This window comes from Esox lucius, chromosome 2, assembly GCF_011004845.1.
Source record: "Esox lucius isolate fEsoLuc1 chromosome 2, fEsoLuc1.pri, whole genome shotgun sequence".
Taxonomy (NCBI): Eukaryota; Metazoa; Chordata; class Actinopteri; order Esociformes; family Esocidae; genus Esox; species Esox lucius.
This window is the reverse complement of record NC_047570.1, coordinates 28719817-28740121: the sequence shown is the minus strand read 5'-3', so window position 1 is coordinate 28740121 and position 20305 is coordinate 28719817. Positions and strand designations below refer to the sequence as shown.

Here is a 20305-nt window from a genome sequence, read left to right as displayed (position 1 = left end):
TTTTACATTCTAGCTCACAGACGCTTTTCTCCACAACTACTTTCAGGAGCAGTTATGGTTAAGTGCCAAGCCCTTGTATGTTGGGTTGTTGGGTGTATGTAAACCACCTCCAAAACAACTTGCTGATTCACAGAGAGAGAGCATGAGCACATTCAGGAGAGCACAACACTTTCTAGGGTAACTGTTTCCAACCCTGTTTCCAAAAAAGTTGTGACGCTGTGTAAAATGGAAATAAAAACAGAATGTGCAAACCATGTAAACCCTATATTCAATAGAAAATAGTACCAAGACAACATGTTAAATGTAGAAACTGAGAAATGTTATTGTGTTTCTTGGGAAATACATGCTCGCTTTGAATTTGATGCCAGCAACAACAGAAAAGCTGGGACAGAGCCACAAAAAGACAGGAAACAGTGTAAAATCTGGTGGAATATCACACAACTAATAAGGTTAATTGGCAACAGGTCAGTAACATGATGGTGTATTAAAAGATTATCCTAGCGAGGGTTGGATGGGGAGGAGTTCACCACTCAGTGAAAGACTGCACAGGCCACAATTTAAGAATAACTTATCACAGTGTAAGATTGCAAAGAGTTTATGGTACACAACTTAATTAAAAGATTCAGAGAAACTGGAGTAATCTCTGTACGCAAGGGACAGGGGGAAAACCAATACTGGATGGCCATGATCTTCGGGCCCACAGGCAGCCATGCATTAAAAACAGACACAATTATGTATTCTGTAGTGGTTATCACAACATGGGCTCAGAAACACTTCCAAAAACCATTGTCGGTGAACACAATATGTCGCAGCATACACAAATGCAAGTTAAAACTCTAGCTTGCAAAGAAGAAACCATACATAAACAACATCCAGAAACACCAGCACCTTCTCTGGGCTCAAGCTCATTTAAGATGGACTGAGGTGAAGTGGAAAATTGTCCTGTGGTCTGACGGATAAAAATGTTAGATTATTTTTTGGGAATCATGGTTGTGTCCTTATGGCTAGAGGAGAGGGACCATTCAGCTTGTTATAAGCACACAGTTCAAAAGCCAGCATCCGTGATGGTACTGGGGTGCATTTGTGCACATTGCTGAACATTATATAGGTTTTGGAGCAACATATGCTGCCATCCAGACAATGTCTTTTTCAGGGAAGGCCTTGCTTATTTCAGCAAGGCCTTCCCTGCTAAACCACATTCTGCACGTTTTACAACAGCATGGCTCTGTATTAAAAGAGTCTAGGTGTTAAAGTGGCCTGCCTGCAGTCCAGACCTGTCACCCATTGAAAACATTTGGCACATGACTAAGAAATGACAAATACAGCCAAGGAGACCCTGAACTTTTGAGCAGCTGTAATCCTATATCAAACAAGAATGGGACAAAATTCCACTTTCAAAACTACAGCAACTGTTCTCCTCACTTTCCAAACACTTACAGAGCGTTGTTAAAAGAAGAGGTGATACAACACAATAGTAAAGATGTATTGCTGGGATCAAATGCTAAATGGACATGTATTTTTCCAAAAACAATTTTTTCAGTTTTCTCAGTTTCAGCATTTGATATGTTGTCTTTGTACTATTTTCAGTTACATATAGTGATAAATGATTTGCACATCATGGCATTCTTTTTTTATTAGCATTTTAAGCAGCATCCCAACTCTTTTGGAAACGGGGTTGTAGATGGAAATAGGTTATAAAGAGCAAACTCACCTCACTGAAATGTAAAAAAACGTAATCAAGTTGGGTATATTCATGACATTTCTACCTGCAACGCTCCACAATGTTTACTCACTAAACAAGTCTAATTTGACAGAAGTCTGTTTAAAGCGCTGTCATTTTTTGTCCTGTTTCTGAGTAAAACAACTGCACATAAAAGACATCAAAAGACTAAACTTGTGCACATGACTTCAGTCAAAGCAGTGCAGCAAAGAGTCTTTGCGTCTTTGGTCGATACGACTCCCAAACTTCAGGCCGTCCGTCAGCACCTCAGTGTTTCCCACTGTCTTGGCCTTGGGCAGTCTCAAGAGGAACGTGTACATGGAGCCAATTCGCCCAAAGCCCTTGGTCTCCCTTTTGGTTTTCCATCTGTTCTCCTCTACAGCAAACTCTGTTGTTCTCATGTGGTTGAGGGTGAACACTGAATCTCCTCTTACTACTGAGGTGAACAGTGATCCTTTACTGTTTGCGTACTGCCCTGGAAACGCCCTCCATTGACCTACCGTCAGGTTGTAGCAGTCTATCACACACATCAAGAAGTCCTCGCAGGGCCCATTACGCATCACATACAGATTGTCCCTATGGCCAACCATACAGTGGCTATAGCTCTGCTTGCGGACAAGCGTGGTGACCAGGACCCAGTGGTCCTTCTCAGGGACATACTCATGGATCTCCGTAGTACCTCTGGGCTTCCAGAGAGAGATGAAGATGCGGCTCATAGCTTTGGCGGAGACCACTTTGTTTGCTCGACACGGGAGGCTTGCAGCAAAGCACCATGTGCTTGTGGAGACGTTGTACTTCTCCACCGATGCTGTGGACTTCCTGTCAAGCTCTCCGCCGATGGCGTAAAGGCAGCCCTCGTGGCCAACCAACGTGCAGTTGTAGCGACTCTGCTGGGGACTCGGAATAGTAAACCAGGAGTCGCTTTCTGGGTCGTAACAGTAGCCGGAGTCGACGACTTTCTTACTGATATCATGGACTCCACCCACTATGTAGAGCTTGTTGTCCAGCACAGTCACGCCTGCCAGAGTGGTGCTGGTGTTTAAGGGCAGGTGAGTCAGCACCTTCCACTCTTTATCCTCATCGTCTAGGTAACAAACTGTCCTCTGACAGTCTTGGAGTTTCTCAATGCTAGGAGAGTGGCTGCAAACGGTGACATATCTACTAGGAGCGAGAGACTCAACATACTCTACTAGGTCTTCTGGTAAAGTGCTAATAACGTCCTCCTTCAGGTCAGAGTACATGTCTCTAATGAAAAGGGCAGCGCCATGGGACAGGTCCCGCAAACCGTAGGTTGCTGCCGTGTGGAACATTAGCAGGCAGTTGTCAGAGTTGACGATATTGATCAGGTGCTTGGTCACAGACTGTACCTGTAGAAAGGCAGCGCACTCGATCGCATCCACAATCTCATCTGCACCCAGGATAGGGCGATCCCCGTCCAGGATCCGGAGTGTCAACAGGAACCCCCGGGCGCTCAGCCCTTGCAGGTGGACCTCAGCCTGTCGGCATTCTCGCATTCCCGAACGGAAGAGGGCTCGGAAGTACTTGCAGTGTTGTTCGAGCAGGGCTTTATTCACAAAGAAAACACTTCCGTCCAGTCTCACTTTCAGGCTGTCCATCCCTGAGTCCAGACGCTGGCAGACTCCTCACAGTTGGTTCCTTACTCTGTCCTTACCTCCTTCCCTCCCATAGGTTTTAATCTTAACTGAAGAGTTCAAATAGCAATTCGTCAAGAGGGACCAAACACTCAGTTAACATATCTAACATCCAGGCATGATATTTTATCATCGATATTTCCTTTAGGTATAGTAGCAGCTTGACAAGATCCCTTCACTACTCTGTGCCGAGCAAATGCCCTTGACAGGGAATCCGTTTGTATTGCTCTTCACAGCTATAAGAATAGCAGCTGCTATAGATAGCAACTTGGCAAAGTTTGGCACTGATCTAACGCATTATGATGACATGCAGCCGGGGGAAACTGGTGTTGATCTGCTGAAAGGGGAGATTGGTCGAATGGCATTAGATGGGTCAGTTGATGGGCACGGCAGGACAGTTATGCTGATGATTTATTATACCTAGTCTCCAAGGTTGCCCATTTTAGTGCCAGACAAAATGTCAGGGCTCTTGCCCTTGGAACACTGTAGCAAAAGCACATAACAACATAGATTGTTTCCTGAGGTCAAGTTTTTTATATGAGTCTATTATTCCGAATTATTAGTAACCTTGTCTGTGAGGGATCTGTTGCATATGACAAAAGCATGCTACCACTGCCAGTGTTTGTGAGGCACCTTTACAAATGCCTATATGCAATTCACCCTGTATTAATATCTCAGCCCTTAGAAAAGTACAGGGAATATGATAACTACTCTTTCTCTCGCTCTCTCTTGCCCTCTCTAGCCAAACAATCTCAAATATCCTGTTGTGTGCAGTCACTCTGAAAATGATTGGCAACCTTGATAAATATTAGTAAAACATTGTTATCAACACAACAAAGATTAAAGCAATGTTGTAAATGTGGAATATATTTTACTTCATTAATGATTCCAAGGAATTTTGCTAAATTACACATTTCTTGTGAAAACTATTGGCACCCTTGTTTTCAAAACTAGGGTCCCCCTGCCCTTTGGAAACCAACAGTTGCTTTGGTGTCGAAATAAGAACGCATGAACAGAAAAGAACCATAAACCTACTGTAAAATAGTGGATGTTTTATGTCATTTGACTATTGTACTTCCACTGGTCCTGGAGTCATTTTTTATGTGAACAGAATAATTTACTCTATTTAACTATACTACTTAATACTGAGTACCCTACATTTCTTGCCCAAAAACTTGATTGCCTCTTCAAGGAGACTGAAACATGTCCGCAGGTGAATCGTATTGCATGTTAATGCAAACCCCAAGAAAAGATGTCAATCCACAAATCCGTCTCCTCGCATCACACGAGCCAACGGTCATGAGTCGTCCATCTGAGAAAAAGACTGCCCCAAAAGGAGTAGGAAATCCGTCGTCCTTTTCAGAAACAAGCTGAACACGAGAAGGGCATGCATCATCTGTTTCAGATACGCTCTCCACACGAGAAGACAATCATGGATTTATAAACTATATATGGAGCCATTTCATAATCCTCCTTTCCTTCTTTTTGAGCCAATCTGCTGTAGTTTTGCTTGTGTGTTTTGGATCACTGTCCTGTTGAAAGATCAATTTTCAGTTCAGCTTTTTGACAGTTGGCCAGGCCCTGAGACCGAAATCATAATGCCACCACCTCGATACTTTACAGTTGGTATGAGGTCCTTCTGTTCAAAGGCGGTGTTTCATTTTTGCCAAACAAAGTAAATCACTGCAGACAACTCTCCATTTCACTCATCTTTCCAGACTCATCTTTGACTCACTGTTCCAGTATTTTTGGTTTCTACCCAGCTGTTGTCTAGAGAACAGAGTTTTAAGAACAGAGGTTTCTTCCTGACCTTAAGATGATTCTGTCGGACATTGGAATTATTTATTTCAAATATCTTGGAAATTGCTTTGTAACCCCTCCCAGACTCATGGGCATCAAGGAGCCTCGCATAGGTGTTTTGATCTTGGCATGATGTGTTACCACACACATGGTTAAGACCAAACCAGAATTGTTTTATTTATTGTTATGTAAGGCTGGACCCTACCAAGTAACTTTCCAATTATTTTGAAATAATTTGCACCTAGTTTGTTGCACCTGATTCAAACCTGATTAGCCATTTTATGTGATGTAAAAGTAAGGAGTACTAACATTTTTCACATAAGTAAATTTAATTTTTGTTTATTTTAATTGCATTTTAATGATATTCTGTGATTTGTTAAATTGGGTTACATTTATTAAGTAATGTGATTGGAATTAATTCAAATAAATAAAAAGGAAAAGTTTCCTGGGAATTCATCTCTGTTGTTTGCTACATAAATTAAGACTTTTTGCTCATCTTTATAAGCGTGACAATAATGTTGGAAAAGTTCCAAAAGACAATGAGATCACTTCAGAATCAGAAAGAGTTTTATTGCCAAGTAAGTTTCACAACAAACTAGGAATTTGTTTTGGTCCGTTGGTGCAGCAATTTTGTACAAAATAAAAACAGCCACCAAAATGTAGTTAAATTAATCAACAGAAACCAACTCCCGTGTTCTTCCTGTTCAAACATAGTAGGCTAGGTTAAATTCTACTACCCCAAGTTGACATGTGCAAAGTATTAGCTTTCCCCCAACTGTGAAATGTTTAGCACTCACATGACGGCAATCCAAAGCCTGAACTGACCAAATGTACATTTCTTAACGTCGTTGTTTCGTGTCAATTAATTCACTTAGGTTAGTTGGCCTTCCTTGCCAAATCATATCTGGCTGCATGTAGAAGTAATCGACCTCACCTCGTTTCCCTTAAATGGAGTTCGGCACTAAACCATGTGCGTATGAAGCAACATTCTTCAGCAAATTTTCCCTCGACGCCAGGTCATCCCAGCTGCGTGTGTACTCAGCGCGCGGCTCGCCCTCATCAGAGCACCCTCATCATCCGACAAGGTTTAGAAGTGCTATGTTGCCTATACATTGGCTTTAGACTAAGATGAATTAAAACGTTATTCTGTATTTTGAAGTAATAAGGCAAATAGCCTACACTTCCACTGTATTCAAGGTAGACAATTTGGGTAAGTGCAGTAACATTGCAATGTTTTAGAAACATGTAATATTAATATGTTTCTGTACATTCATATCTGTGTATTTGTACTCTGAGTAATACGCTCACTAAAGAACATCCTGTTGCTTGCGTCTCTTTAAAAGTTGTGTTGTTGCTGCTTTAGTCGTAAAGATGTCTCTGATGTTTGGGAAGGCGAGGAGCAGTAACTTCTCCGCTATCCCAGAACGCGGACAACCTGAATTCAATGTGGTAGTCCTCGGAGTGATGGGCTCAGGAAAATCAGGTGGCTCACCCATATTTTTCAGTTTTCTCTTTCATGTCGTTGAAATGATTTAGTGTTTATTTGATTTTCTTCATGGTAATCTTTACTGGCGTTTTAGTTTGCCTTTATATTGTGTTGTGACTGGTTTTGATGCTGGTGATGTCAAAAAAGTCATGTCAAAAAAAGATAAGTTTGAAATTCACTTTCAGGTTTGAAGGTATATTGAAAAGAAATGTCATTTATTTTTAAGTAGATACAGTATAATCCCTAAATACTGTTTTGCTATTGCAACATGCCTTGCTATTGCCTTGTTATTCGTATTGAGTTTGATCACGTTTGTGTTGATATTTTATATAGATAAGGTCCAGTTTTGATCGTTGTTATTCTTGAAAATAATTATTGAATAATGAATTATTCTCCTATCTCAAATGTCATTCGACTGTATATAGAATAGGAGGGGAGGTGGGTCGGTTTCCCATGCCCCATTTGGGACCCTAGATTGTAGTGTGACCGATTTACAGTAGAGCTAAATTGAAACCGGAAGTGAATTATTACCTTTGCCCTTTTCAGCATTGACTGTCAAGTTTCTCACCAAGCGTTTCATCAGTGAATATGACCCCCACCTAGGTAAGCTTCCATTTGTTACCTTCTAAGAAATATATAAAATTCTCAATAAATATTATGACCATCAAATAAACCACTTTGGCTGTTTCCCAACCACCAATGCATTGTTGCCTGATTAATCATCCACATTGCACCAGCTACAGTGGATAAAAGTCTACACACCCCTGTTAAAATGCCAGGTTTATGTGATGTAAAAGAATGAGACAAAGATAAATCATGTCAGAACTTTTTCCATCTTTAATTTGACCCATAATGTGAACAATTCAATTGAAAAAACTGAAATCTTCGAGGGGGAAAAATAAAAACCTTACAATAACCCGGTTGCATAAGTGTGCACACCCTCTTATAACTGGGGTTGTGGCTGTGTTCAGAATTAACCAATCACATTCAAACTCATGTTAAATAGAAGTCATTACACACCTGGCTTCATTTAAAGTGACTCTGATTAATTACAAATAAAGTTCAGCTGTTCAAGTAGGATCTTCCTGATATTTTCTTAGTTACATCTCAGAGCAAAAGCCATGGTCAGCAGAGAGCTTCCAAAGCATCAGAGGGATCCCATTGTTGAAAGATATCAGTCAGGAGAAGTGTACAAAATAATTCCCAAAGCATTAGATATACCATGGAACACAGTGAAGACAGTCATCATCAAGTGGAGAAAATATGGCACAACAGAGACATTACCAAGAACTGGATGTCCCTCCAAAATTGATGAAAAGACGAGAAGAAAACTAGTCAGGGAGGCTCCCAAGAGGCCTACAGCAACATTAAAGAAACTGCAGGAATTTCTTGCAAGTACTGACTGTGCTACATGTGACAACAATCTCCTGTATTCTTCAAATGAATGGGCTATGGGGTAGGATGGCAAGACAGAAGCCTTTTCTTACAAAGAAAAACATCCAAGCCTGGCTGAAGTTTGCAAAAACATACATAAAGTCTCCCAAAAGCATGTGGGAAAATGTGTTATGGTCTGATGAAACCAAGGTCGAACATTTTGGCCTTCATTCAAAAGGGTATGTTTGGTGCAAAAACAAAACTGCACATCACCCAAAGAACACCATACCCACAGTGAAGCATGGTGGTGGCAGCATCATGCTTTGGGGTTGTTTTTATTCTGCTGGAACCGGGGCCTTAGTCAGGGTGGAGGGAATTATGAACAGTTCCAAATACCAGCCAATTTTGGCACAAAAACTTCAGGCGTCCGTTAGAAAGCTGACGATGAAGTCCACCTTTCAGCACCACAACGACCCAAAGCACACATCCAAATCCACAAAAGCATGGCTTCACCAGAAGAAGATTAACGTTTTGGAATGGCCCAGCCAGAGCCCAGACCTGAATCCAATTCAACATCCGTAGGGTGATCTTCAGTTTGTTTTTCAATTGAATTGTTCACGTTATATAGGTCACATTAAAGGTGGAAGAAGTTCTGACATGATTCATTTTTGTCTCATTCTTTTATATCACAGGAAACTGGCATTTTAACAGGGGTGTGTAGACTTTTTATATCCATTGTAGCTGTTATGTAATTTCTCTGATGAGTCTGAATATGCCTCCATCCTCAACACTTTCCAGATAGCACACACATTTGGGCAGTTCTGATTGGTACCAGAAATCGATGGGTTGGGTAGCCAGAACCTGGCTACATAATGCCATTATCAACATTAGGTTGGTTAAATGCGTTGGTGACAATCCAATTTCTTTTGGACAAGGCCAAACAACTTCATGAATGGCACATTCAGACTGAATGTATTTAAAGATGGAGCAGAAACTGAGATTAACTGTGGGTGAGGCATCAGGCATAATGCACTGGGCAGGCCTTTTAATGTGCTAAACTGGATAATGGAACGTCTCTGTAATAGCCTGAATACACTAATAGCGAGTGCACAGATGAATTTCTTTCTGAGAAAATGTACAATGATCTTCTTCATAATTGCAAGTATGGCCTTGTGATCTTGGGTTCTTATCTTCATGTTGTGTTTTACTGCCGCATAGAGGACACCTATTCTTCTGAGGAAATGGTGGACCAGCAGCCAGTTGTTGTGAAGGTCATGGACACAGCTGACCAGGTGGATGGAAACACAACACATACTGTATGGTGGCCTAAGGTGGTCTAGTGGTTTTAGCCACTGCTTGCACGAGTTAAAATAAGGCCTGCAGATCTTTCAGCATTCCCCACCTTTATCAGTTATCATATATTGCTGCTTTATGGATTTGATTTCGGCCCATATCCTATCCAAAAAGTAGGCATAAAATATATTAAACAAGAAAATCCTATTGTAAAGGACTATGCTGGCTACAGCCAATGCTTTCTATCTGACCCTACAGCTAATGCCATGCATTGATCCCTACTGTATCTGTGTGCAGTTTGTGAGCTGCATGTTCTGTAATATACACTGCTCAAAAAGATTAAAGGAAATCATTACAGTATGTCAATTAAAGTTCAGGGATTATCAGTCTGTCCAGTTAGGAAGCATAAGCGATTGTGAATCAATGTCACCTCTTTTAGTGCAAATTAAAGTGACAACAGGTCCACTGGAGAGGTAACAGCAAGACAACCACAAAAAAGGGAATGGTTTTGCAGGTGGTGGCCACAGACAATTGCACTTTCCTTATCCGTGACTGATTCTTCTCTATTTTTTAGTTTTGCTAGTGTCGTTGTCACTACTGGTAGCATGAGGCAGTACAGGTAGTACCATTCTGGTTGCACAGGTAGTCCAGCACCGCCAGGATGGCAAATCCATACGTGCCGTCGCAAGAAGGTTTGCTGTGTCTCTCAGTACAGTCTCAAGAGCATGGAGGAGATACCAGGAGACAGGCCGTTACATGAGGACAGCTGGACAGGGACTTAGAAGAGCATCAACCCAGCAGCAGGACCGGTATCTGTTCCTTTGTGTGAGGAGGAACATGAGGAGCACTGCCAGGTGTGCCATTGGCGCCCCGTTCACTTCACAAATGAGAACAGATTCTCACTGAGCTCATGTGACAGACGTGAAAGAGTCTGGAGACGCTGTGGTGAACATTACGCTGCCTGCAACATCATCCAGCATGACTGGTTTAGCAGTGGGTCAGTGATGGTCTTGCCAGGCAAATCCTTGCAGGGTCGCACAGACCTCCACATGCTAGCCAACGGACCCTGACTGCTGTTAGGGACCGGGATAAAATCCTCAGACACATCGTCAGACCTTACGCTGGTGCAGTGGGCCCTGGGTTCCTCCTGGTGCAGGAAAATGCCTGGCCTCATGTGGCCGGAGTGTGTAGGCAGTTCCTAGATGAAGAAGGTATTGATGCCATTGACTGGCCCTCACGTTCCCCAGACCTGAATCTAATTGAGAACCTCTGGGACATTATGTATCGGTGCATCCGACGCCGCCAAGTAGTGCCAAAGACTGTCCAGGAGCTCACTGATGCCATGATCCAGGCCTGGGAGGAGATCCCCCAGGACACCATCCACCAGCTCATCAGGAGCATGCCCATATGTTGTCGGGAGTGCATACAGGCACGTGGGGGCTATACACATTATGAGTTACTGTGATGAAATTCACGCAAGTTGGAACAGCCTGTGATTTCAATTGTTTACTTTGATTTTCGGTGTGAGTTTGAATCCAGCCCTTAATCGGTTGCTGATTTTGGTTTCCATAGACTGTTGTTACATCATTTTGTTCTTAAAGAATTACACAATGTACTACCCAACAGTGAAAATGGTGTTCTTTAATATATTTCGTTCATCTAGACCCCAATGTGTGATTTAAATGTTCCCTTAATTTGTTTGAGCAGTGTATGTGTACCATGTTCATCTAACAGAAGAAAATAGTCAGAAAAGATGATGGAGGTCAGGTCAAGGACAGTCAGTAGGTTTCAAACCTGTTGAATTCCATTAGCACTGGACCAGGCAGGCCACAGTGAAATTTCTTAGTGTTCTTTCATTCATTCACATTATTATATTCTCAGTGGATTACTAACATGTAACTACATTCAGGATGGCCCAGTGAACTGTGAGCGATACCTCACTTGGGCCAGTGCCTTCCTCGTGGTCTACAGCATAGACAGCAGGCGAAGCTTTGAGGGCTGCCAACAGTACCTGGAGGCCATCACGGTCCACATCAGGGCCCTGCAGACCCACACACCCATTATACTGCTGGGTAACAAGCTGGATATGGAGAGATACAGGTTTGTAATGGGAGGGGGGGTCTTCGTGGGAAGCAAACATGCAACCTCTTGTATGTTTGTGTAATGCCTGTACAAATGATTTCAAACAACGTTTTATCTGTTACGTGCTTCATTAACAACACATGTAGACTGTGAAACTGTAAACGCTTCCCAAAAATGCAGAGTTGAACAAATGTGTGCATTATGCCTGGACTTCCAACAGACTTCTGTTGTTTTCCACAAAAAAAGATTCTGCAACATTCATAGAGTACAATTTTACCTCACACAGTGGTACTGGTACTAATCTAGGCACATGTCATCTCATTACTGCATTGGTAGGGTATCTGGCATGTGCCACAAAAACCCTAGGATAGGCTAGGATAGCAGAGTCTCTGCCCAGTTTCAGAAAACATCTGTAACCCTAACTTAAAAGTGTACCTAAGATGACTACCACCTCTGTATCTACCATCTCCGTATCTACCACTACCTAGCTACCACCTCCATATCTGCAACTACCTATCTCCCCCTCCTTATCTACAACTACCTATCTACCACTACGTATCTACAACTACCTACCTACCACCTCCGTATCTGCAACTACCTATCTACTACCTCCGTATCTACCACTACCTATCTACCACCTCCGTATCTACAACTACCTATCTACCACCTCCGTATCTACAACTACCTATCTACCACCTCCGTATCTACAACTACCTATCTACCACCTCCGTATCTACCACTACCTATCTACCACCTCCGTATCTACCACTACCTATCTACCACTACCTATCAACCACCTCCGTATCTACCACTACCTATCTACCACCTCCGTATCTACAACTACCTATCTACCACCTCCGTATCTACAACTACCTATCTACCACCTCCGTATCTACCACTACCTATCTACCACCTCCGTATCTACAACTACCTATCTACCACCTCCGTATCTACCACTACCTATCTACCACCTCCGTATCTACAACTACCTATCTACCACCTCCGTATCTACAACTACCTATCTACCACCTCCGTATCTACAACTACCTATCTACCACCTCCGTATCTACAACTACCTATCTACCACCTCCGTATCTACCACTACCTATCTACCACCTCCGTATCTACCACTACCTATCTACCACCTCCGTATCTACAACTACCTATCTACCACCTCCGTATCTGCCACCTCCGTTACCATCTTCAACAAATGTTTGCTATGTTTATCATTTGTACTGTCTTCATTCCATCATTGACTTTTGCTGACTACAAGGTGAAAATGTTTTTGCCCCCTTTTTCACCCTTCCTTGATTTCGTCGTATGTGATTGTGTCTACGACCCTGTCTCATTGCAGCAACTTCAAAAAGATGAACGTTGAACATCGCAAAAAACCTTCTTCACCAAACCCTTGTGCTTTTTTCCCACAATGGTCTTTCAACCAGAAAGTCACTTTAATCAATATGTCAGAGACCTGTGTTCGCCCAACAAGCTCAGTTAGCATCCAAGGGCTCTCCCTGCCTGAGGGAGTTACTAGAGCACGATGAGACCCTGCTGATGGTGCCTCCTTGCTCCCTTGGTGATGCTGGTCAGCTTGGTGCTACAAAAATCTATTTGACACACAAGTCCTTTGCAACATGCACTCTCAGAGTAAAACTCTACATATAGTCAGACACTTGCCACCCAAGTAATTAACTGTTGTCTATACTAATGATGTGGTACTAGTGCATTGTGTCTAGATCAGACAGAACCCTGTACAGCTTCTACCCCCAAGCCATATGATGTGCTTTTTTTGTACTCACCATATGCAAACACACAACTCTACCCCATCCCCACACTTACACACACACACACAAATGATAATTCAAACATAACATATACATTTGTACACTAAGGCAGGCAAGCTGGGGTAAAAACCCACTCCACAATGACATACATTTTACAAGAACCAACTGCATGCTAAAAAAGCCAAGCATTTCTTGATCTGGGTCGAGAGTGCTTAAAGCAGGTTCGATGCCACCCACAAAGTTCTTTTTTGGCTCATAACCTTACAAGTAGCACTAAAGTGTTTGGCAGCTCTATGCCTACTTCAGGTACCCACCTGAAAGCCTGAAAATAAACATAATGTCAGTCCTAATCTGTGTGAATGTGTACCACGACCGCTACAAGTATAGCAATCCAAGCCCCCTTAGCTGGAGATCATGGAAAATATGACTGTTTACTGAAGCACATCGAGTAAAGTATATCCACAGCCCGACTCAACCCACTTGAATTTATCTTATGGTACTATATTAAACCATTCTTTATAATGTGCATACTTGGACATATCACTGTAAGTGCAGCACTTATGGCCAATTGACTTATGGCCACACTAACACCTGATTAACTTCTTCTTGAGGGTCAGGATGCTGAATTTAACAGTAATGTTAAGCATGCATGTATGTAGAACCTAGATTACAGTTCACAGATACCATTGTATATGCATTTGCATTCTGGCTGTATTTATTTATCCTGTTGAAAAATGACCATTCAAGTATAAATATAGTCAAATACGCATATAATCTGTTTATGCCTTTTACTTCTTTATTTCACCAATACAACAGCCTGTGATGAGGCAGTACATTGATCCTCTGATTTCTCTCCCTCGCCTACTCTTTCCCCTCCCTACCTCCATAACATTACCCCGCCTCTCCCCTTCTCTCTCTCAGGCAGGTGAGTAAGTCAGACGGCTCGGCCCTCGCCTCTCGTTTTGGCTGCCTGTTCTTCGAGGTGTCGGCCTGCCTGGACTTTCTGTCCATCCAGCGGGTCTTCCATGAAGCCGTGAGGGAGGCCAGGAGGGAGGCTGGTGAGAGGAGCCCCCTGTTGCGCCCCCTCTACATTAGCGAGGACCACAAGCCGTTGGTGAGCTTCGCCACGGTGCCCCCGTTCACCACCCCCTGCTACAAAGAGCTCCCTGCCCCTGCCACCGCCAAGCTTGTGACAGTCAAGTCATCGCGGGCCCAGAGTAAGCGACGGGCTCCCACGCTGACTTTGCTCAAGGGCTTTAAGATTTTCTGATGAGACGGTGGAACATGAGAAGAGACTTACACCCCGTGCTCAAAGACAGTAGCTCAGTGACTCAACATCATCCTCCTGCACAGGTCCTCGAGACCGGACTCAAATGAACGTCTGTTTAACCGTGACACTTGACTTGGCTCTGAATGACTCTGTCACAATGGAAGTGAACATTTGAGACTTTACTCAGACCAGTGAGAGACCAGTGAATTGTGAAAGGCAGAACCACACGGAGACAAAATGACATACCACCAAGACAACTTTTTCTTTAAATGTACTTGAAAGTTTCCCTTCATGATTAAGTGCATATTTAAGACAAGAGATTATTAATTCCTTGAGGGTTGGACACATACTGGTGAGTAAACTGATATTCTGAATGTTGATTTTGTATTACCAACAGCTTCAGGAAGTTGAATGTCCTACAAGTAAATTACTGGGACACAGTTATATTATCTGTATTCTGGAGATTAGGGTGTTCATGATGATAAATGTTTATTGTATATGGTATATGTAAGTGTAGATGGCTTGATGTATGCCACCTTTTTATATACATTTTAATGCGATTTAGAAAACTGATGGGATATCTCTAAATGATGGATACATTATTATAAATCTTTTAACAGTATGATTTTAATCTTGGAGGTATCGTTATAGACATCATTTTCATGATTTGTGGACGCACCCTTCTGGCTGATTAGTATAACTACACATAAAACAAAAAGTTATCAATGCTTTTCATATGATACAAACAATTAAAGTGTATCTAAGACGAACAACTAAAGTAAACCGAATAAATTCTGTGTCCTATCCAAAACATCTTTATTTTGATACTCTCTACTCTTTAAAAATCATTTTAACTGTAAATATAGTAAAAATATGTTCATTTTTACTGTAAGTATAGTCAAAGAATGATCATTTTAACTGTAATTATGGTAAAAGAATGTTCATTTTAACTGTAAACATAGTAAAATAATGTTTATTTAAACTGTAAGTATAGTTAAAGAAGGTTCATTTTAACTGTAAATATAGTAAAAAAATATAATAATCTCATTTTATTTGTAGGTATAGTAAAATGATGATAATTTCTACTGTCAGTATAGTAAAAGAATGTTTCTTTTAACTGTATTATGATCCACATTAGATGAGGTAATGGGGTTCTCCAGCAAATAACTGAAAACACTTCATAATAACAAAAGAAGTAGGTAAAGTATATAAAGCGATGTTACAAAAGGACTTCTGACCAAACTGGTGTTATCTGTGAACATGTTTGCTTTTGTCTTTATTTATTTATATGTATGACATTTTTTACCTTTTTACCTGGTGATGGAGTGGTTTAGACTACGGTTACAAACGTGTGTTAGTTCTCCCAAAATGACCAGGTCTTCTAGAGGAACTGTTTAGAATAATCGGTAACCTTCCAAAAAGGATTTATGGAAAACATGGGCATTAGGAATGTGTAAAAATATTATACAAAAACACTTTTCAACTATTTGGCATCCCAGATCGCCGGAATGGTAATTTGTTTTTCAAATATCAACCATGTTAACAGAAGCTATATTTTCCATACATTTCTGCAACTCCAACCAGCAAAGTCCAGAATGATGCCTGTGATACTACACATCAGTGCTGTCTTTGCAGAGCAGCAGTAACTTGCAGTAACTGTGTTCTCTCTCTTCATCCCATTACTGGCTCTTCAACACCACTTCCTCAATCCCCTCTTCTTTCAACTCTTCCATCTCTTCTTTCATTAAAACCTCTGTCATCTTGACTCCCTAAAGGCTTGACACCTTCCCGTCCTTCCACGTCAACATAATGTCCCCCGGTTTCAGCCTGTTTCCCTCCCCGTTATCCTGAAGGGGCTTGGCTTCACATACTGGGCTTTCTGTTTGGTTCAGGCTGACCTCAGCGGGGACACAGTTGTCTGGTTTGACGCCTGAGTTAACCCTTTGATTTTGGACATCTGTGACAATGACTTGTAGTTCTTCCGCCTCTGGCTTCCTGGCTAGAGCTGCTTTCTTGTACTGTGCTATCTTCTTCCTGTTTCTGTGTGGAGGATGATGTGAACATGGTCACTGTGGTGTGAATAAAGAAAGCTAGACGAGCACGCACAAATATGGGAGCTGCCTTTGTTTTCTTCCATAACAGGTCTGGTATGAAGGATCCAAAGAGCTTTGGGTTGTATCTAATATGGAACACTTTTCCCTTCATAGTGCACTACTTTTGACCAGTAAACATTAGGCTAGGAATAGGGTGCCATTTGGGATGATAACTAGGGAATAAATTACCATTTGGGATGCAGACTTTACTATGGCCCTGTTGACCATAAGTACCTTTTCCACCCCATGTTTCATAGTAGATTCTTTGGATTTTGCATGTTTAGTGTTACAGTGTATTAGTCTTTTTGAGTTGAGTGGGTACTGGTCTACTTGAGTTGAATATGTGTTGTTACAGGTGCTTACATGTTGGCCACGGAGCCCATTCCCAGCAGCATACAGCCAAACAGAAGTGCAGCAAAGGACAGAGCCAGCATGGCAAATGTCCAGAGAGTTTCTGTGATGACAAAAAAGAACAGTTAAAATTGTGGAAAATCTTCACAGCATTACAATCCCATGTGAAAATGAAGAGGTGATAAAAAAAAAAAAAGCAAACGTTTTAATATGGAACAAGTGCGCTTATTTTATAGGCTTGGGACCTTGGGCGGGGGGGGGGGGTTTGAAGTTTACAATCATGTGAATGACTGAGAGATAACGTTCTTCACAATAAAATATATAATTTTATGGTATCTGCTGGATCCTATAAATGTTAGTTAGTTGTATAGTGCTATGAAAAGTAGTTTGGTCTGTCCTGTCATTCAATTGAGTATACAATAGAGTACTATACATGAATAAACTATACAAGTAAAATAAAGCAATAGAGGCATCCTAAATAGAAATTAGCTCTGTAAGGAGCAGCTCTTACGGTCCTCAGCGCGATAGTACCATCTGAGGTACTCCCTCTGTTCTTCAGACATTACAGTGGGCCCCACTTTCTGCTGTTCAGCAGTTCCAGCCTCAAATTCATCCGTCTCGCTCGATGCCCTTTTGGATCCTACAATGGCCAACACAAATAAACAAACAAATGTTACATCAGCATCACCTGTTTTAGCTTCTCTGTGGACAAAATGGTGGTCACAAAGTCAGCATAAGGCCAAGGTGGAAGGGGTGGCTGCATATTATGGAGGGACACTGAGTTAATATGTTCTAGGCTAGGTTTATGCTGCCTATACTAACAGCCCCAATCAATTGTTGAGATGTTATATATATATATATATATATATATGTTATAAGTCAATAATTCAAATAGCGATTTTAAATGCTTCATGTAAGTCAATTCACATAAGACACAATCAGAAGCAGTCAGGGATTCTTTCTCTGTCAGTTTCATTTAAATAAAATAAAACTAGCCTAATAACAAACATTCTTTTTTAAACCATGTAGTCGTGCTCATTTACTAACTCAGCCTCTCCAGACATATATCTCCTTTATCCAGGGACCTCCACTTGGTCCGCTTGCTCCTGCTGGTCAGTGTCAGTCGTTGACCATCGGCGGAGAGCTCCAGGGAATTGTTCTTACTGATCAGCCTGTCCCACTCACAGCCCCACTGCAGTGCTTCATCTCCCCTGTTTTCCTCATCCGCTAAGCCCTGGCAATGTACAGTCACGACGGGGTCTGTGTGGGTGGAAGACAGGCATCGGGAGGTCCCCATGTTCTTCAGGACACTCTGGTCTCTCCAGATCCACTGCTGGAGCTCAGAGTCCAGGCTGCATTTCTTCAAATTAACCAGGCCCGTCTTCGGGTTGTCCTCCAAACACAGGCTGTGGAGGGCGTTGTGGATCATGAAGCTGCTTGCCCCTGGAAGTGAAGTAGACTCGTATTACACACGTAAAGGAAGTGACACGGCACATCCAAAACATGTTTTTTCTCATTTATTTTTTCCCAGCATTACCTGGCAAGAGAAGACTGAGTGTGATCCATAGACAAGACATGTCTGAAGTAGATGGAATCGCCAATGACTGGTGATATGAATCAGAGATAAAATATATTTTATTAGTCTAGATTTCAGAATATTATATAATTATATTATTTAATATTACTAATCAATAATCAGATGTATGTACATATACATTTTTATCTTGGCCCTGCTTCACATTACATTTTGAACCATCCTAGACTTGGTCTAATTAGGATACAATACAGAGCCATCTTTTAAACTGAGAGCACCGCCTTGTGTTGTACTGCAATTCCATCTCAAAACAAACAAATCAAACTGGTCAGCATCGCCAGGTAAGTGGGATTTCTCTGCCTAATTGCAATCAAGCAACTCCCTCAGATGGCTCAGGCCCTTGCAAAGATAACTGAGGTTGTCAGGTGAAGGACAGACAAACATATCCAAGTAATATTTGCAACTCTGAAAGGATTCCATAATACTACAGATGCAGGAATTATTCTTTATCATAGAAATATCTACAAATAATATTTTTTATAACTGAGTTATCAGTGTAGTTTTATGACAGATAGTTGCTACCATTGCTAATAAAATGTCAGAGGTTAAATTAAAATATATTCCTATCCAATAAACAACATCCAAAATAATTAAGTTGATCTAATGATTGACTCACTGTGTATGAAATAAAACAAGCTGATGATTGTCAGTCATATTATCATATGAATTATGATTAAAATCTCCTAGGAATAAAAGTTGCTGTTAGCATCACTTTCCATGTACCCAAAGTATATGGCTAAATAGTTACAGGCATTTGCTTTACTTTTTATTAATTCCTATCCACCTTTCTTCAACCAGAAAAGGCCCACGAGGTCAGAATGAAGAAGTCGGTGTGTACATACAAGATACAATACAACCTCTTAAAAACAATTACTGTGGCCAGAGACAATTTCTTATATTAAACATTAATATCTGACAATGATACCCTCTTCTCCCCTTTGAAGGACTTTCGTGTCTCTTTCTTGTTGATAATGAAGTAAATTGAATTTACTTACAAATTAGAAGTTGTTTCTCACTTACTGAGCAGCAGAAGAGAAGAGAAGGGAGGTACAGAGCACATTAGTACAGCACAAGGCATGATTCTACCTGTTGAACAGAATGACGAGAGGCTTTCCAAAGTTCATGTGGGAGGAGATTTGGTTTCACTGAGCCTCTTCGTTATGTCTATTGTGTCTGTAAAATTATACATTGTAATATGGGAACTTTGTATGTGATGGAATTTGTGATAATTTATTAAATTAAAATGTAACAAATAACAAATAATTCGTTTGGATGTTATTGCTAGTGTGAGATGTTAAGAATGGTGAATAGGTTTTAAAACATAAAATTACTCTCTCAAAAATGAAATGTTGCAGATGGATAATGAGAAGTATAGCTTAGTTCTGTCCTCATTCCATGACATTCTCCTCACACTGAACTGATTGAATAAATACTGGGGTGGTGGGGTCATTGTCCAGTGTGGCTGGTTACTGTTTAGTAACCTTTACTGAGATAAAGGCCTTTCTAATACAGTTTGTAGACACAAGAGTAAAACGCTAAATGACTCATCGGTCAAACACCTTTCTAACAACATTCTTTATGACAAGTATGGTTTTACAAGTATAGGTAAATAACCTTCAGTTCACTTACCATACAGTAGGAGACAAGAAAAACTCTTGAGTCAAATAAATTGTATGAAATAATTTTCAAGCAGATTCTATCAACAGGATAGTGATATTAATAATTATTTATTTGTAGTCAATGATCTCCATTTTCATTATCCCTTTTGGGCAGACAGACTGGAGCCAGAAATCAATCATGGCATTT

General features: G+C 41.2%; 3 protein-coding genes across 4 annotated transcripts; 1 reads left to right on the top strand and 2 right to left on the bottom strand.

Annotated features, from left to right (window-relative positions):
• Positions 1–1882: 1882 nt before the first annotated feature.
• On the bottom strand, positions 1883–3582 carry kbtbd13 (kelch repeat and BTB (POZ) domain containing 13). Its single transcript, XM_010878054.3, has one exon. The coding sequence runs from the start codon at positions 3334–3336 to the stop codon at positions 1909–1911; it is 1428 nt and encodes a 475-aa protein (XP_010876356.1). The 5' UTR covers positions 3337–3582; the 3' UTR covers positions 1883–1908.
• A 2371-nt stretch (positions 3583–5953) lies between these two features.
• rasl12 (RAS-like, family 12) lies at positions 5954–15604 on the top strand. Its single transcript, XM_010877376.4, has 6 exons — positions 5954–6382; positions 6516–6655; positions 7205–7261; positions 9251–9324; positions 11235–11425; positions 14113–15604. The coding sequence occupies exons 2-6, from the start codon at positions 6544–6546 to the stop codon at positions 14459–14461; spliced, it is 783 nt and encodes a 260-aa protein (XP_010875678.1). The 5' UTR covers positions 5954–6382; positions 6516–6543; the 3' UTR covers positions 14462–15604.
• A 105-nt stretch (positions 15605–15709) lies between these two features.
• si:cabz01068815.1 lies at positions 15710–19595 on the bottom strand. Of its 2 annotated transcripts, none has more exons than XM_010877398.3 (6): positions 19495–19595; positions 18443–18509; positions 17953–18348; positions 17417–17545; positions 16918–17008; positions 15710–16501 (listed from the first exon to the last, which is right to left on the bottom strand). In XM_010877398.3, exons 2-6 carry the CDS (start codon positions 18480–18482, stop codon positions 16231–16233), a joined length of 927 nt encoding a protein of 308 aa, XP_010875700.2. In that variant the 5' UTR covers positions 18483–18509; positions 19495–19595; the 3' UTR covers positions 15710–16230. The 2 variants fall into 2 exon arrangements, with proteins under 2 accessions (XP_010875700.2, XP_010875710.2); XM_010877408.4 differs by having other exon boundaries at positions 19520–19572.
• Between the last annotated feature and the right edge of the window lie 710 nt (positions 19596–20305).